This window comes from Neovison vison, chromosome 3, assembly GCF_020171115.1.
Source record: "Neovison vison isolate M4711 chromosome 3, ASM_NN_V1, whole genome shotgun sequence".
NCBI classification, from domain to species: domain Eukaryota; kingdom Metazoa; phylum Chordata; class Mammalia; order Carnivora; family Mustelidae; genus Neogale; species Neogale vison.
In genome coordinates, this window is record NC_058093.1 from 90173540 (window position 1) to 90190126 (window position 16587).

The window sequence follows — 16587 nt, forward strand, 5'->3', positions numbered from 1 at the left end:
CTCATGTTTAGGTCTTCAAGCCATCTTGAATTTATTTTTTTGGTAAGATATAAGAAAATGGTTCAGTTTAATTATTTTGCATGTAGCTGTCCTATTTTCCCTGAGAGAGAGAGAGAGAGAGAGAATTGAAAGAATTGGCTTGCATAATAATTGTGGAGGATGGTAAGTTAAAAATCTATAGGGTAGTCTGATGGGTGTAGACCCAGAAAAGTTGATTTTGTACTTCAAGTCTGAAGATAGTTTAGAATCTCAATTCCCTTTTCCTCAGGGGACTTTAGTCTCTTTTATCTGGCTGGTTGGGACTAACTGACATTATGGAGGGAAATCTGGTTTACTCCAAGTGTATGGATTCAAATGTTAATATCACCTAAAAAAATACTTTCACATCAATATCCAGACTTATGTTTAACTAGAACTCTGTAAACCTTGGCCTAGCCAAATTAACTCATAGAATTTAACTATCTCACACGGTTAGCTGAACAAAATGCTTCAAGATGTGGTAGTATAAATCAATAAATAATTTTTATAAGAGCAATAGGCTGGAACCCAAAAATGATTATTAATTGTAGTCACATTTGTACACTAATTTGTTTGCTCATCTGCCTACATTTATTAAAGACTACCAACTTATGACTTCTATACTTTTCTTGGGAGATAGTTCACTCTATGAACTATATGAATTGCTCACATTTCTGCATGTCTTAGAGTGAGGCAATTATTGCCTTTTAGTATGAAATATTCTTTCAAGGGTGTCTGTATAGAAAAGAGCCTTGGGAGAAGAGATAGTTTACACTTACAGTGGTAAAGGGAAGCCTTGTTTATGGCCCTTTATAAAAAGATTTGTGTTTCCTAACTTCATAATTATTTTTTGTAATACAACTCCCTGATTGCAAATACATGTATAACCTCCTGACCCATTCATCCCCATGGGACTTTGCAAAGTCCTGTGCTATCATTCTGCTGATGACCATCCTGCTTGCTATGCCATGAGTCATAAAGTCCTTTATATGTGACCTCAAAGTCTTGTGTCTTCCACTATCATCCATGAAACAGTAATGGGCTAAGTTGTTAGCTTGAAAGTAGGATAAAAACTCAATTATTGAAACCTTCCATTTCATTGTGATTTTAGATTACTTTATTGGTAACTATAATGCTTACTGTGATACTGACTTTATTCTTACCTGTGCTCATCACTGCATCAAAGAAGAAATATGTGAATGTGATAGACAATCTGTATCATCCTGGTCCCAAATTGAAACTGATAATACAATTTTGGTGATAAAAGGAAGCTACTATGTTTTAATATATTCCATTCATCTGAAAATAAAATCCTATCTGCATGTCACACATCTCTTTGGATACAATAGCAAAGTATTTTGTTCTTGTTGAGAATAGCTAGTGTATTTACCCTCTTGGACCTATTAATTGATCTGAGAAAGGACCTGAGATGAAAATGAGGATGAGAATATCAGTCTCAGTTGGCCATGGGGGACAGATAATACAGAAGACTTCAGTCTGGCCAAAGATTCCTATAACCTCAGGAGGTAGGAAATTCAGCAGGCAAACTTAACTGCCACACTGTTAATTAAATCAACTTCATTCACTCCTGTCAGACACATATAAGCTGTGGTGCCTCAGGCCACATTGAAATACACAAAGAGGATTTGGATTAATTGAACTACATGAATATGAGGCAGGAGAATTGTCCAAGTCCTGACTCCGAATTGTCCAAGTGCTGACTTTGCAGCAGGGTAAAGCATCTCAGGCCCCAAGCATGTCCGCATGGCATGCTGCTCATCCAGCTATTGAGGCATGTGATCATCCTCTGCACTCCTGGAAACTCTCTTGTAATACTTCATTCTAACTCCAAAGAAAACGATGTTCATGTTAGGGATAGAAAATCCTTAAGGATACATGGGAAAATATAGGCCTGTTTTTATAATGCTAATTGTCGTGTATAATTTCCAATTAATTCCTCATTATGTTAATCAGATTCTCTTGTAAAGGATCAAGACTTATGGATTACTCTGGAGATCCAGTCTATGCACCTTAATAAAACGAAAGCCACTACTCACATCCTTTGCTTTAAAAAAAAAAAAAAAATTGGATCCATTTTTAAAAGTAAATGATTTTATTTTGAATATTTAAAACTTTAATCTCCTGTTTCATAAAATGTATAATGATACAAATCAGACCTGTAATGATGTTTTAGAAGTATGTTTTTCTCTACTCTTTTTCAAATGCTTATTTTATCTGGTCCTAGATATTAAATCGATTTAAATAGCTTTTCTAATTACTTATTTATTTTAAATCCACATAATTATTCTCTTTAATTTACATAAATTCTATTATCTCTTATTCATCCTCCTTTCCCATTTGGTAGATATCACTTATAACAAATTGCTATCTTCAAGAATTTTTCACTTAAGTGAAAAATCTAGCTTTTGATGATATGTGTGTGTGTATTTTAGCATACTACTCATTTATTATGCCCATTTATAAAAGTTATTCTTAAAATACCAGAATAGAACTTACAAAGGAAAAATAATGAAAAGTTTGATAATTTGAGCCAAACAATATGTTAATGTTAAACATTCACAGAGTGCATTAAAAGGTCTATTTGATTTTTTGTTGTTGTTGTTGTTGTTTTTGAACACTGAAAAAGAAATTTAAAATAAAAGTCTATTGAAGGGCATCTTGGTTCTTTCCACAGTTTGGTGACCATGGCCATTGCTGCTATAAACATTGGCGTACAGATGGCCCCTCTTTTCACGACATCTGTATCTTTGGGGTAAATACCCAGTAGAGCAATTGCAGGGTCATAGGAAAGTTCTATTTTTAATTTCTTGAGGAATCTCCACACTGTTCTCCAAAGAGGTTGCACCAACTTGCATTCCCACCAAAAGTATAAGAGGGTTCTTCTTTCTCCACATCCCCTCCAACACATGTTGTTTCCTGTCTTGCTAATTTTGGCCATTCCAACTGGTGTAGGGTGATATCTCAATGGGGTTTTAATTTGAATCTCCCTGAGGGCTAGTGATGATGAACATTTTTTCATGTGTCTGATAGCCATTTGTATGTCTTCATTGGAGAACTATCTGTTCATATCTTCTGCCCATTTTTTGATATGATTGTCTGTTTTGTGTGTGTTGAGTTTGAGGAGTTCATTATAGATCCTGGATATCAACCTTTTGTCTGTACTGTCATTTGCAAATATCTTCTCCCATTCCGTGGGTTGCCTTTTTGTTTTCTTGACTGTTTCCTTTGCTGTGCAGAAGCTTTTGATTTTGATGAAGTCCCAAAAGTTTATTTTCGCTCTTGTTTCCTTTGCCTTTGGAGACGTATCTTGAAAGAAGTTGCTGTGGCTGATATTGAAGAGATTACTGCCTATGTTCTCCTCTAGGATTCTGATGGATTCCTGTCTCACCTTGAAGTCTTTTATCCATTATGAGTTTATCTTTGTGTACTGTGTAAGAGAAAGGTCGAGTTTCATTCTTCTACATATAGCTGTCCAGTTTTCCCAGCACCATTTATTGAAGAGACTGTCTTTTTTCCACTGTATATTTTTTCCTGTTTTGTCGAAGATTATTTGCCCATAGAGTTGGAGGTCCATATCTAGTTCCACTGGTCTATGTGTCTGTTTTTATGCCCGTACCATGCTGCCTTGGTGATCACAGATTTGTAATAAAGCTTGAAATCAGGTAGCGTGATGCCCCCAGTTTTATTTTTGTTTTTCAACATTGCCTTCGTGATTCGGGGTCTCTTCTGATTCCATACAAATTTTTGGATTATTTGCTCCAGCTCTTTGAAGAATACCGGTGGAATTTTGATCAGAATGACATTAAAAGTATAGATTGCTCTGAGAAGTATAGACATTTAAACAATGTTTATTCTTCCGATCCAAGAGCATGGAATGGTCTTCCATCTTTTTGTGTCTTCTTCAATTTCTTTCATGAGTGTTCTGTAGTTCCTCGAGTACAGATCCTTTACCTCTTTTGTTAGGTTTATTCCCAGGTATCATATGGTTCTTGGTGCTATAGTAAATGGAATCGATTCTCTAATTTCCCTTTCTGTATGTTCATTGTTAGTGTATAAGAAAGCCACTGAATTCTGTACATTGACTTTGTATCCTGCCACATTGCTGAATTGCTGTATGAGTTCTAGTAGTTTGGGGGTGGAGTCTTTTGGGTTTTCCATATAAAGAATCATGTCATCTGTGAAGAGAAAGGGTTTGACTTCTTCATTGCCAATTTGGATACCTTTTATTTCTCTTTGTTGGCTGATTGCTGTTGCTAGGACTTCTAATACTATGTTGAACAAGAGTGGTGAGAGTGGGCATCTTTGTCATGTTCCTGATCTCAACGGGAAGGCTGCAAGCTTTTTCACATTGAGGATGGTATTTGCTGTAGGTCTTTCATAGATTTTATGAAGAATGGATAAGGAAGATGTGATCCATATACACTATGGAGTATTATGCTTCCATCAGAAAGGACGAATACCCAACTTTTGTATCAACATGGATGGGACTGGAAGAGATTATGCTGAGTGAAATAAGTCAAGCAGAGAGAGTCAATTATCATATGGTTTCACTTATTTGTGGAGCATAACAAATAGCATGGAGGACATGGGGAGTTAGAGAGGAGAAGGGAGTTGTGGGAAATTGGAAGGGGAGGTGAACCATAAAAGACTATGGACTCTGAAAAACAATCTGAGGGTTTTGAAGGGGCGGGGGGTGGGAGGTCGGGGTACCAGGTGGTGGGTATTATAGAGTGCACGGATTGCATGGAGCACTGGGTGTGGTGCAAAAATAATGAATACTGTTATGCTGAAAATAAATAAAAAATAAATTTAAAAAAAGTCTGTTTTTAATCTGAAATATATAGATAAATGTCTCAATTCAGACTTAGAATGGAACATGTAAATATATTAATTAAAAAATTATAAGAAGGGTGCCTGGGTGGCTCAGTGGGTTAAGCCTCTGCCTTTGGCTCAGGTCATGATCTCAGGGTCCTGGGATCAAGCCCTGCATTGGGATCCCCACTCAGTTGGGAGCTTGCTTCCTCCTCTCTCTCTGCATGCCTCTCTGCCTACTTGTTATCTCTCCCTTTCTGTCAAATCAATAAATACAATCTTTTAAAAAATTACAAGAAAACATTATCTACTGCAATTTTTTTCTTTCTATTTTCTTTCTTTTGTTTTGAAGGAGTACAAACATGTTAAGAGTCCTTCCCTACTGATAAATGAAAATGAGTATAATATGTTAAACTTAAGGGCAATTTTGCCAGATTAAAAAAAACACATTTGTAATCTTTGTTTGCTATTAGTTATATACTACTACTAATAATATTGTAGTGAATGTTGATTTTGGAATGTTAAATACTTGAACTGTACTCAAAGATATCAAAGCAATCTACTCCAGCAATCTACTTTTTTACCAACTTTATCAAATACCTTTCCTATATTTGAAGTTATGTGTTTTCTCAAGCTGGAAATCCATATCTCTGTAATCATCTGTGCTTGTTTGAAATTTGTGTGACATCAGTTTTCATATGTCCTGATCACCTGGTTGAAGGATTTGGTCATAGAGTTCCTAATAGTCTACTACATGCAGGCTCCAACCAAACTTTCTTCAATTAGAAAAAATCAAATGTGCATAACACCAATGTTCTATGTCTTAGTGCTCCATCAATCATAGGCTCATTAAAGGCAGGTACCATATGGTACAAAGTCAAAATACTTTTCTTATCAATGTATAGTTGTTGAAAGGGATTCTCTAATTGTTCAGTCTTTGTCCCACCAGAAAAGAAATCCCTCCATACCTTGTTAAAGATAGCCTAGAAAGATTCCCAATTTGCACATAGACTGTTTTATGAGTTTCTTTATTTTTGAATTGTATTCAAGCTTATTCTTCCCATAGTGGAAAACAAATAAATAAAACACACACACACACACACACACACACAGCTCAAAAATACTAGGCTGGGGGTGTCTGGGTGGCTCAGTCAGTTACGTGTCTGAGTCTTGATTTTGGCTCAGGTCATAATCTCAGGGTTGTGAGACTGACCTCTACTTTGGGCTCAGTGTTAAGCAGGTGTCTACTTGAGATTCTCTGTCTTCTTTACCCTCTGCCCACCCCACATGTATGCTCTCTTTCTCTCTCTCAAATAAATAAATCTTTAAAAAGAACCACTAAACTAATTGTTTCATTGCTATCTTAATAGACTATACAGGTCGCAAAAGGGAAAATTATAATGGTAATCATATTAGTGGTAATAATACTAATAATATTTATGTAACATTTACCATATGCCAACCATTATTTTACGTATTTTACATATATTCATTCCTTTAATCCTAAAACAATCCTATGAGTTAATCACTATCATCACACCCATTTTAAAGATTAGGAAATTGAAGAAAGAAAGGTTAAGTAATTCATTCAGAGATATGGTGAGTGGCAGAGGCTGGGCCTTGTAATTTCAGAACTAGTGATCCTAGTCACTCCTTTATGCTGTTCAAACATTTCATTTTCCAAAGAAAAACAAACGATATAATGAGGGACAGAATCCTCCCGATTTTGGAATTCAATTCCATTTCACTCTTACTGACTCTATATACACTATTTCTAGGTAAAGTTGGCCACTGGTCAAAATGCAAGGAAATTTTATTATAAAATAATTTCCAGAGAGAAAAATATGAGGAATATTTCTATTAAGTAACACTCATAAATAAAAGAGCCAGGACATATGTAGAATTTTTTTTAATCCTGATAGATTATTGAAAGCTAACATATTTTGAGAATTAACAGTATTGCTAGCAGTATGCTAAGTGCTTTCCATACAGGAGCTAAGTTACCCCTTGCTATCACCCTGTGGTGTAGGTGCTGTGATCAACTTCACTTAATGAGTGGAGAAATTAAAGATCAAAATGACCAAGTTGCTTACCCAAGTGTCGGAAGAAAAATTTCAATCCACATAGTATTGCAAATAAGAAGAGTCAAGTTAGATGTTAAAAGGGAAAGTTATAAAAATAAGAGGGCTGTTGAAGATGGAAGTGTTCATGCTGGAGTAGATTTCAAATGTAATACAATTTTTGAAAACCGACTAACAAGATAAAAATCAGCCACAGACTATTAATAAATATAAAGGAAAAAGAATAAACAGCTATTATTTTTCCATTATGCCAGAGCAGGAAAATGCTCAGTGAAATTAAGTGTCAATAAAGTAAAGACAAAATTAAACTTTTTTTCTAAGCATAGACACAATTAACCTGTGAAAATGGCTCATACCGGATGGTAATGAAGCAGAGAGCTTAGTGAAATTGAGAACATATCTGATTCACTATAATGGGATTTTCAGTCAGATCAAATCGCACATTGTATTAGCTATCCTGAGTCAGGGTACATGCTGATGAGCAAAAAGGGTCATCAAAGAAATTTTATTTTTCTCCAAGGCCAGGAAGGTCATGATTAAAAAATAGAATAATGGTAAATATTTATTACATGTGCATATGAGGGAGTGTCAGGGAGATGTGCCCGTAGCATGTCAATCAGCCTTGTCCAGTAAGCTCCCATTCTCTACCTCATCCCTGGGAGGGAAAGAGACAAAGGTGCCTTTGGTTTTGAGAGAAGAAAAGGAGTTCACAGTAATTTCTTAAGCAATAGAGAAATGGAAATACCTTTATGATGCTGTGGACAGTTTGGAAGGTTGTTCATCAAACGGCGAAAAGTGGGGGTAGGTCTCAACCCAGGAATAGCACAGTTTTAAAGATCTCTGCACTGGGGATCATCTGACTTGGATTTTTGTTCCAATTCTACCACTTCTTGTGTGATAATAAATGATAACCCTTCACTTTAAAGTGTTGGCATTTTCCTTTCTGTGGAGGGTTTGAATTAGTTGAACTCATATAAGGTTATATATTTATAACATTCCTTTGAATTACTACTGCCTGTATTTTACAGACGTCTGAATAGTGTCCTTTTAAAAATAAGATTTTATTTAGAATAATAGAATATAGAGTATCTCTGAGTAGAGATAGAATAAATAAATTTAGTAGAATAAAATAATGGAATATAGAGAATGATTTCCATATTTCTTTGGGATTCACTGTTCATGCAGTTCCATAATGAAAACCTGTTCAGGGCTTTCAAAGGTGTGCTTCTGCTGGACCTGTTCATCTCTTAGCAAGAGAGCATTCCTATTATTTTGATTACTCAGATTACATTTTGCAAGTTTCGAAATGCTTACTTTTTGAGCATAGTACTTGTTCATACTACCTGATTTTTTTTTTCTAAATAGTCTGTATCACTCTATTTATGTTCTGAGAACTTTCTCCCTTTGCTGTGTCATCCCTTATATTTTCCAATCACTGTTTCATTTAAAATATGTCAAGATAGGGCCTGTCATTCATAAAATGGCATTCAAAATAAAACCAAAAAATATGCCATGGAATGACACTTTCCAAAATCACACTATAAAAAATCCATGAATCAGAATTCATCCCTTTTTGAATTAAACATTTTCTTAACTAGAACATAACAGTGGGCACTATTGTAAAATGTGTTGCTCTCTTATTTTTTTTTTCTTTTTACAGATCTGGATAACGTGGAAGGCATTGCTGTGGACTGGATTGGAAATAACCTTTACTGGACAAACGATGGCCATAGGAAGACCATTAATGTGGCCAGGCTGGAAAAAGCTTCTCAGAGTCGGAAGACTCTTTTAGAAGGAGAAATGTCCCATCCCAGAGGGATTGTGGTGGATCCTGTTAATGGGTATGTGATAGTTGATCAGTTTGATATGAGGAAAATATTGTTTTAATATATTTAGTAGTAACAGGTTTGATTTAAATCCACACATGAATGACCTGAATTGGAAAAGTTACTCATTTAATGATTTTCTCTTGTAGAAAATGTGCTAAATAAATGTGTCAAAATACATTTAACTGAAATAAATGGATTATTTGTGTAAAGGATATATTTACTTGATTTACTCAGACAAGGACCATAATTCTCCATTTTAGACTGTCTGACACCAAGATAAATAATCAATTGAGAGAATCAATCAATTTAATTTTTAAAGGATATTAAAATTTAATGTATTCGGAAAATAGAAAAGTTTTGTGTGTGTGTGTGTGTGGTTTTTTTTTTTTTTTGGGTACACTTACTGTGGGGCAGGCATTTTGTTAAATGGGCTCACTATCTGCTGTAATCCTTATAATAATCTTTTGAACTAGTTGCTATTCTCATCTTTGCCTTACAAAGAATAAATTGATAACTGATTTACAAAGACCATTAAATTATTAAGTGACCAAGTAGGTATTTAAATCCCATCAGTCTGTCTCCAAAAATTTACTCAGTCACTATATTCCACTACTTTTTACTAGTTAAGATTAGTGATCACATAATTCTAGAAATAACCACAGTTTTCTTATAGTGCAATCATTCTGTACAATGTACTACTTGTTTTAGGATGGAATAGTTTGTGAAATTCTCAGGAATATATTTTCTTTGATTTTTATTCAGAGATATTACCTGAATACAAACAAAACCATATATCTAGAAATATTGAAGAATGTGAACATTCTTAACAGAATGTCAGAAGTAAATGAATGAATTACATATTCTAAGTGTACAATTGTTATATGTGATGTTTATCCCTCCCATCTCTTACATCACACTCTTTCAAAATAGCATAACAAATCAAATATACTGTATTCCTTACTACACACATAGAATAATACTCAATTGCAGAGGAAAACTGTGGCTCCCTAATAAACTGAGATCACCAGATTGTAGTTCCTAGAATTGTTTGTGTTGAGAATAGCTCCAAATAAATACAATTAAGGTACTTCTTCCAAGGCCAACATTTAAGCAATGGATGATACAACTGTATGTTTTTTTATAAGACATAATTATAAAGTACTTCTAGTAATTTTATATGTGAATTCTATAATTATCTGTCCTATTCCTGAACTTTTAAACCAACTCATCTATTTGACCTTTAAATCAAGGCAATCTTAATTTTAAGAGAAACTATTTATTACAGACTGTCTAAATATACTTGAAGCAAGATATCTTAAAACAGAATCTTCCTGCTCAGTATTCTGTTAGAGAAATATTTTGTTATAGAGTTAAAGAGTATTTGTGGTGCTCACACAGATAACGCAAATATGGAGGTCATAGAATCATGTGATTTAGAAAGGAATTTAGAGGCCACTAGTCCCATCTCTCTATTCAAATTCAAGAATCCCCTTCAATAGTTTCCTAATAGGCAGACATCCAACTTGGATTTGAAAACCTATAACATCTACATAGTTTGTAGTATTTGGGGGCAATTCCAGTTGACTTTTTTTTTCTTTTTATTAAGGCAATATCTGCATCTCTGTAATGTCTGCTAGCTGACCCTATATTTGCCTCTGGTGTTACAAAGAATGACTCTTATACCTTTTGCATTAGACATCTTCTATTTTCTATTGTGCACCAACCTGAAAAACACATATGTGTGTATGTAGTATATAATGCATATATATTTGCATATACATACATTTTCCCCCTAGCAATATACTATTCCCAGAATTTTGCTCTAGGTATATAGTTAACAAAACAGGCATAGCTTTAAACCTTGTGAAGCATCTTCTGCTATCTTCAAGGTGGGGGATAGGCAGATAGAGCAAGAAAGAAATACCAAATAAACATCTAATGTAATTTTTACAGACCAGAATGCAGGAAGAGAACAAATAGGATGACATAATGGCGACTAACAGGTAGAGCAATTTCAGTAGGTTTGCAGAAAGGCCTCTATAAGGAGGCATATTTTTTTTTCCAATTTATTTATTTTCAGAAAAACAGTATTCATTATTTTTTCACCACACCTAGTGCTCCATGCAAGCTGTGCCCTCTATAATACCCACTACCTGGTACCCCACCCCCCCGCCACTTCAAACCCCTCAGATTGTTTTTCAGAGTCCATAGTCTCTCATGGTTCATCTCCCCTTCCAATTTACCCAAAAGCACATACCCTCCCCAATGTCCATAACCCTACCCCCCTTCTCCCAACCCCCCTCTGCCCAGCAACCCACAGTTTGTTTCGTGAGATTAAGAGTCACTTATGGTTTGTCTCCCTCCCTATCCCATCTTGTTTCATGGATTCTTCTCCTACCCACTTAAGCCCTCATGTTGCATCACTACTTCCTCATATCAGGGAGATCATATGATAGTTCTCTTTCTCCGCTTGACTTATTTCGCTAAGCATGATACGCTCTAGTTCCATCCATGTTGTCGCAAATGGCAAGATTTCGTTTCTTTTGATGGCTGCATAGTATTCCATTGTGTATATATACCACATCTTCTTGATCCATTCATCTGTTGATGGACATCTAGGTTCTTTCCATAGTTTGGCTATTGTGGACATTGCTGCTATAAACATTCGGGTGCACGTGCCCCTTTGGATCACTACGTTTGTATCTTTAGGGTAAATTCCCAGTAGTGCAATTGCTGGGTCATAGGGAAGTTCTATTTTCAACATTTTGAGGAACCTCCATGCTTATTTCCAGAGTGGTTGCACCAGCTTGCATTCCTACCAACAGTGTAGGAGGGTTCCCCTTTCTCCGCATCCTCGCCAGCATCTGTCATTTCCTGACTTGTTGATTTTAGCCATTCTGACTGGTGTGAGGTGATATCTCATTGTGGTTTTGATTTGTATTTCCCTGATGCCGAGTGATATGGAGCACTTTTTCATGTGTCTGTTGGCCATCTGGATGTCTTCTTTGCAGAAACGTCTGTTCATGTCCTCTGCCCATTTCTTGATTGGATTATTTGTTCTTTGGGTGTTGAGTTTGTTAAGTTCTTTATAGATTTTGGACACTAGTCCTTTATCTGATATGTCATTTTTTAACTAGATTATATATATATATTTTTCTTTTTTAAGGAGGCATATTTTAAATCAAGACTTCACTAACTATAGGAAATGAATCATCAATAGACAGTGAGGAAAAGAGTATTTCAGATCAAGAAAATGGTACATTTGAAGATCTTAAGTTGGGTAAAAGCTTGACTATCAGAGGAACTGAGATAAGGACAGTGGAGCTGAACTGTTGATAGCAAGGGAAGAAATGATAAAGATGTGTTTGGAAAGGAAGCAGGATCTTGTCTGCGTGGATGAGAGCTTTGTTCTTTGTCTTCAGTGCAAGTGTGGAATAGGGAAGTGAGACTTAAATACATATTTAAAAAAATCTAATCTGACTGTTCTATGGAGAATGGATTGGAAAATAACAGTATAATTGTGTGAATTTAATTGTCCAAATAATTGTTTGACCATAATATAATTTTTTAAAAAGAAGACAAAACTTTACCTTGGAAAGTCCACTTAAAATAGGCACAATATAACTTCACAGAACATCAAAAAAATAATGAATACTGTTTTTCTGAAAATAAATAAATTGAAAAAAATAAAAAAAATGAGAAACTTGATTTATTTACATTTTTTCCTATGATAATACCTATTTGTAACTGTATACAAGAGGAAAGAATTTCAGGGTTTTCCTACTATAATAGCCAATTAACAAAAATTACTCATTTCAGAGCTAAGCTTTATCCAAAGTTTCATAAACAATGACAGAATCAGTAAAAATTTGTTCATTTATTTCTTTATTAAAATATATTCTTGATCAACTACCGTATAGAGCAATAGAAATCAGTAAGACAGTAATTGCCCTCAAAGAGTTTATAACATGTTGTGCTTGGTGTACACACACGTGCACACACAAATCACATATAAAATAAAGTAGAATGAAATAATGTTCTTCAAAAAATCATTGAGGTTTTCAATTCAGAATTGAGCTTCAGAGAATGAATAGGATTTCTCATGAGTAGATTTCGTCTTAGGGGCTTAGGATGTGCAGTCATAAGCAGTCATAAGGTTAGTCACTGGACTCTGACAGGACATTTTCAGTATGTGTTTAGAGGCAAGGATGTTAATGGCAGTTTTGAGATGAGATGAGTTCACTAAGGTTAGGGCAGAGGGTATGTGAAGGAACATAGTAGGAGATGAAACTAGAAATATGCAGAAATCTTCAATGTTGGGGTTAAAAGATGGGATTTTTTTTCTTCTGACAGCAGAGTAATTGGAAGGTTTTGAGAATAAAAGTCACATTTTTCAATTCATGATTTAGGAAGACAAGTAATAGAAATATGATAGTTGTATGGGAACAACCTATTAGAAGTTCCATTTGAAACAGGATAAAAGACAGAGTACAGCATTTGTAATAGAAATAGAAAAGTGGGGATTGAATAAAGAGACTCTGAAAGAATGGAATTGTCAGGCCTCAACAGTTGTAGAAATGGGGAAAAAGCTGGAGGAAGAATTGGTCATGATGGCACTGTTTCTCAAACTGATAGCTACAGATGAATTCCCACCTTTCCAGTAATTTCGCACTTCACAATTTATATTGGTAACATAGAAACCTGTGTCTCCAGTCCTGACTTCTCAAAATATTACCTTTAGTAATACGTCCAAAGCTAAGGGCGTATTTCCCCTCAAACATGATCTCTGGTATCCCTATCTCAATTAATAGTGCCACACCCTCTAGTTAACAGTAGCTATTATGGTAGCACTAAATTGAGTTTTTTTTTTTTTTTAACAGTAAAGTTTATGTTTTTTTTCCATGGCATAGAAGTGCTTAATGATTTAAATATGTCTAGGCAACCACATAATATAATATATTATTTTATTTTATTTAATATAATATAATTTAATATAATATAATTGATATGATCAATATCAACAAATGTAACCTAAGTGTTATAGGGTAACAATACGAATAAGAAATAATCCCTGCCATTAATAATTTTAATTTTTAATTGTTAATCAAAACCATCAGACATGTAACACCATTAAATATCACATAAGGCATAAATGCAATAAACATTATTTAAAAAACTAAAAAGAAATGTCACTAAGAAACAAAGGAAAGATCTTATTTTCACAAAAAGGGTAGAAATAGACTTCATCAAATAATTGTATTTGAATAGGACTTGAAAAATAGAGGTGCAATTTTTCTTTCCATATTAGCAGAAGGCTTACTTAATCTAATATTTATTTAATGAATACCTGAGTTCTACATATAAAAATATTTATATTTCTGCTTACTTTATAGGTTATATTTCCTATTTCCTATGTTTAGGAATCACCACTTTCATACTGATTATAAGGCTTCCACAATATAACATTTCATCATGTAATGAAATTGATAGATGATGATCACATACCTAGCCTTGGTTAGATTAGCACCCTTGTTTAAATTTTTTCTTATATTCTGTTTGAATAAAAATAATCTTAGATAATGGATCAGATCACAAACAATGATTTCTATATACCAAAAGAATATAAATTATGCTTAGATTCACCAGAATTACCCCTCATGTATGTGTCTGCATGTATATGCAATTTGGGTTGGAGAATCAAAGAAAAAAAAAAGAGAGAGAGACGAAACCTATAGGGGAAGATAATTGCAATTTTAACAAATTGTAAATTAGCAACAACAATAAAACTGCATTGACTAACCATATGTAAGATTTCATGCAGTATTAATAAAGATAAAAGTTGTATATTTCTCTTTTACATAGTTGATTTATACAGTAGAAGTCAACTAGTTATATCCAATAAACATAGGACTAGAGCAAATGGAATGACTATCCTGTTTGCTCCTAATTTGTTCCAATAATAAGACCACTTGAAGAACATGTTGGATGCAAGATAAACATATTTCCATGTTTATTTCTAGGATTAGAATGTATTTTTACTTAATAAAGTTCACCAATCTCAATATATTTCCTTAGGTCTAAAAAGACATATCAACATTATTTTAAACTGTTAAGGGAATTTTTAAAAAGCTTAACTGGTATAAAATAGAGAATGGTGTGTTACATCCTCAGTTGTTCCAAATCTTCCTGTTTAGATCACAGTAGGATTTTTTAGTCAGAGAAACAGATTTTTCCCAAAGTACCTCAGAAATTCTTTAGGGTCCACAAAATGTGGAGGCAGAGGATCTACTAAGGGTACTTTTAGGGTCAGCAGCTTAGAAAAGCTTTAGAGCTTTATAAAGTTGTAGATGAGGTGACTGAATTAAAACCTACACTTTAATTAATAACTCCAGAACTTTCACATGACCCTGGAGCAACATTTGTGGAGGGTTTTAACCTTATTCATGAGGGAATTAGAACATTAGCTCAAGGCCCCCTTTCCCACTGTTATAGCTTACACTAAAGACTTGTTTTTAAAGGCAGAAGCTTTTGTTTGAGATAGAAATTAAACCTCAAAATCTCAAGGTCAGTCAACCCGATGTTATTAAACTTATGCGCCGCTAAATCATCTTCTGTGGGTTTTGAGGTAATAATAAGCAGCAATAAAGCAGAGATAATTTGCATGAGGAAGACAAATTAGACTTGGCCAGATAAACCCAGTATGACCATACCCTTTAGTACAAAGACAATCCAGTTGTCTGTCTTACAAAATAATAATTCAACTGAGATTAAATAAAGCCTGGAGTAGATCGTTAACGGCACCATGTGTTCTCAGAAGCACATAATTGATTATATGTTTTCTGAAGTGGACAACATTTAAAAATAGGAATGCTTTGAAAATCATTTTCCAAGCTTGGTATCAACACCAAAGAAAATCAGTATTTGGCACTTCGTGTTAGGCTAAATAACAAATGGGACCAGTGAGTGCGGTAGTGGGTTTTCTGTGATGTGTCTGAATGTGGCTTCAGTGAACACATCTGTACTTCCCCGAGGACTCCACAGATGCCCCCTCGTTTTGGCAGATGAGCATTTAGATAGGAGGAGAAATCAGAATGTAATTCGATTTTAGGGCAGTGCCCAATCTAGAGAAGCATCCCTCTGTATGGCGGCTGTTTGAAATAACATGTGTGCACTCTTGTTTGTAATGTCTTAGTTGGATGTATTGGACAGACTGGGAGGAAGATGAAATAGATGACAGCGTGGGAAGGATCGAGAAGGCCTGGATGGATGGCTTCAATCGGCAGATTTTTGTGACTTCAAAGATGCTGTGGCCAAACGGTTTAACTCTGGACTCTCACACCAACACATTATACTGGTGTGACGCCTATTATGATCATATTGAAAAAGTGTTTTTGAATGGAACTCACAGGAAGGTAAAAGAAAAATACTGCTTTTTTTTTTTTTAAACTCACAGGCTGCTTCTTCACAGAGCCTTGTTGTGTTGTGTTAAAAATACTTTCAAGTTTATTTTTACCCCTCTGAGGTGGCTGCCAGTAGTCTCTGTGGGGTGGCTAAAGGAGGCTGAGCATTAAGTAGTGCAGCTGGCACTTGCCTCCGGGAGACCAGGACTGGCTCACTGTGGTATGCCAGGATTTATGGGATTTTAAAAAGAAGCTCTCAGAATATCAGACCTGTTTTAAAATGCAGCTTTTCTCAATTATTTATGAGTTTGCTATGACCAAGCAACCCAACACTATTCAAGTATCTTTAATATTTGCAGGTGAAATTTAACCTCTACATTATGAAAAAGTAATTATACTACATTTATTTAAATAAAGACCTTCATG

At 34.7% G+C, this 16587-nt stretch overlaps 1 protein-coding gene across 1 annotated transcript in view; it reads left to right on the forward strand.

The window, feature by feature from the left end:
- LRP1B (LDL receptor related protein 1B) overlaps positions 1-16587 on the forward strand; it is a 1985448-nt gene that overhangs the window by 1175130 nt on the left and 793731 nt on the right. Inside the window, exons 12-13 of the mRNA XM_044242553.1 lie at positions 8593-8773; positions 15954-16173. Of these exons, the coding sequence (XP_044098488.1) occupies positions 8593-8773; positions 15954-16173 (401 nt within the window). The remainder of the gene's footprint in view (positions 1-8592; positions 8774-15953; positions 16174-16587) is intronic.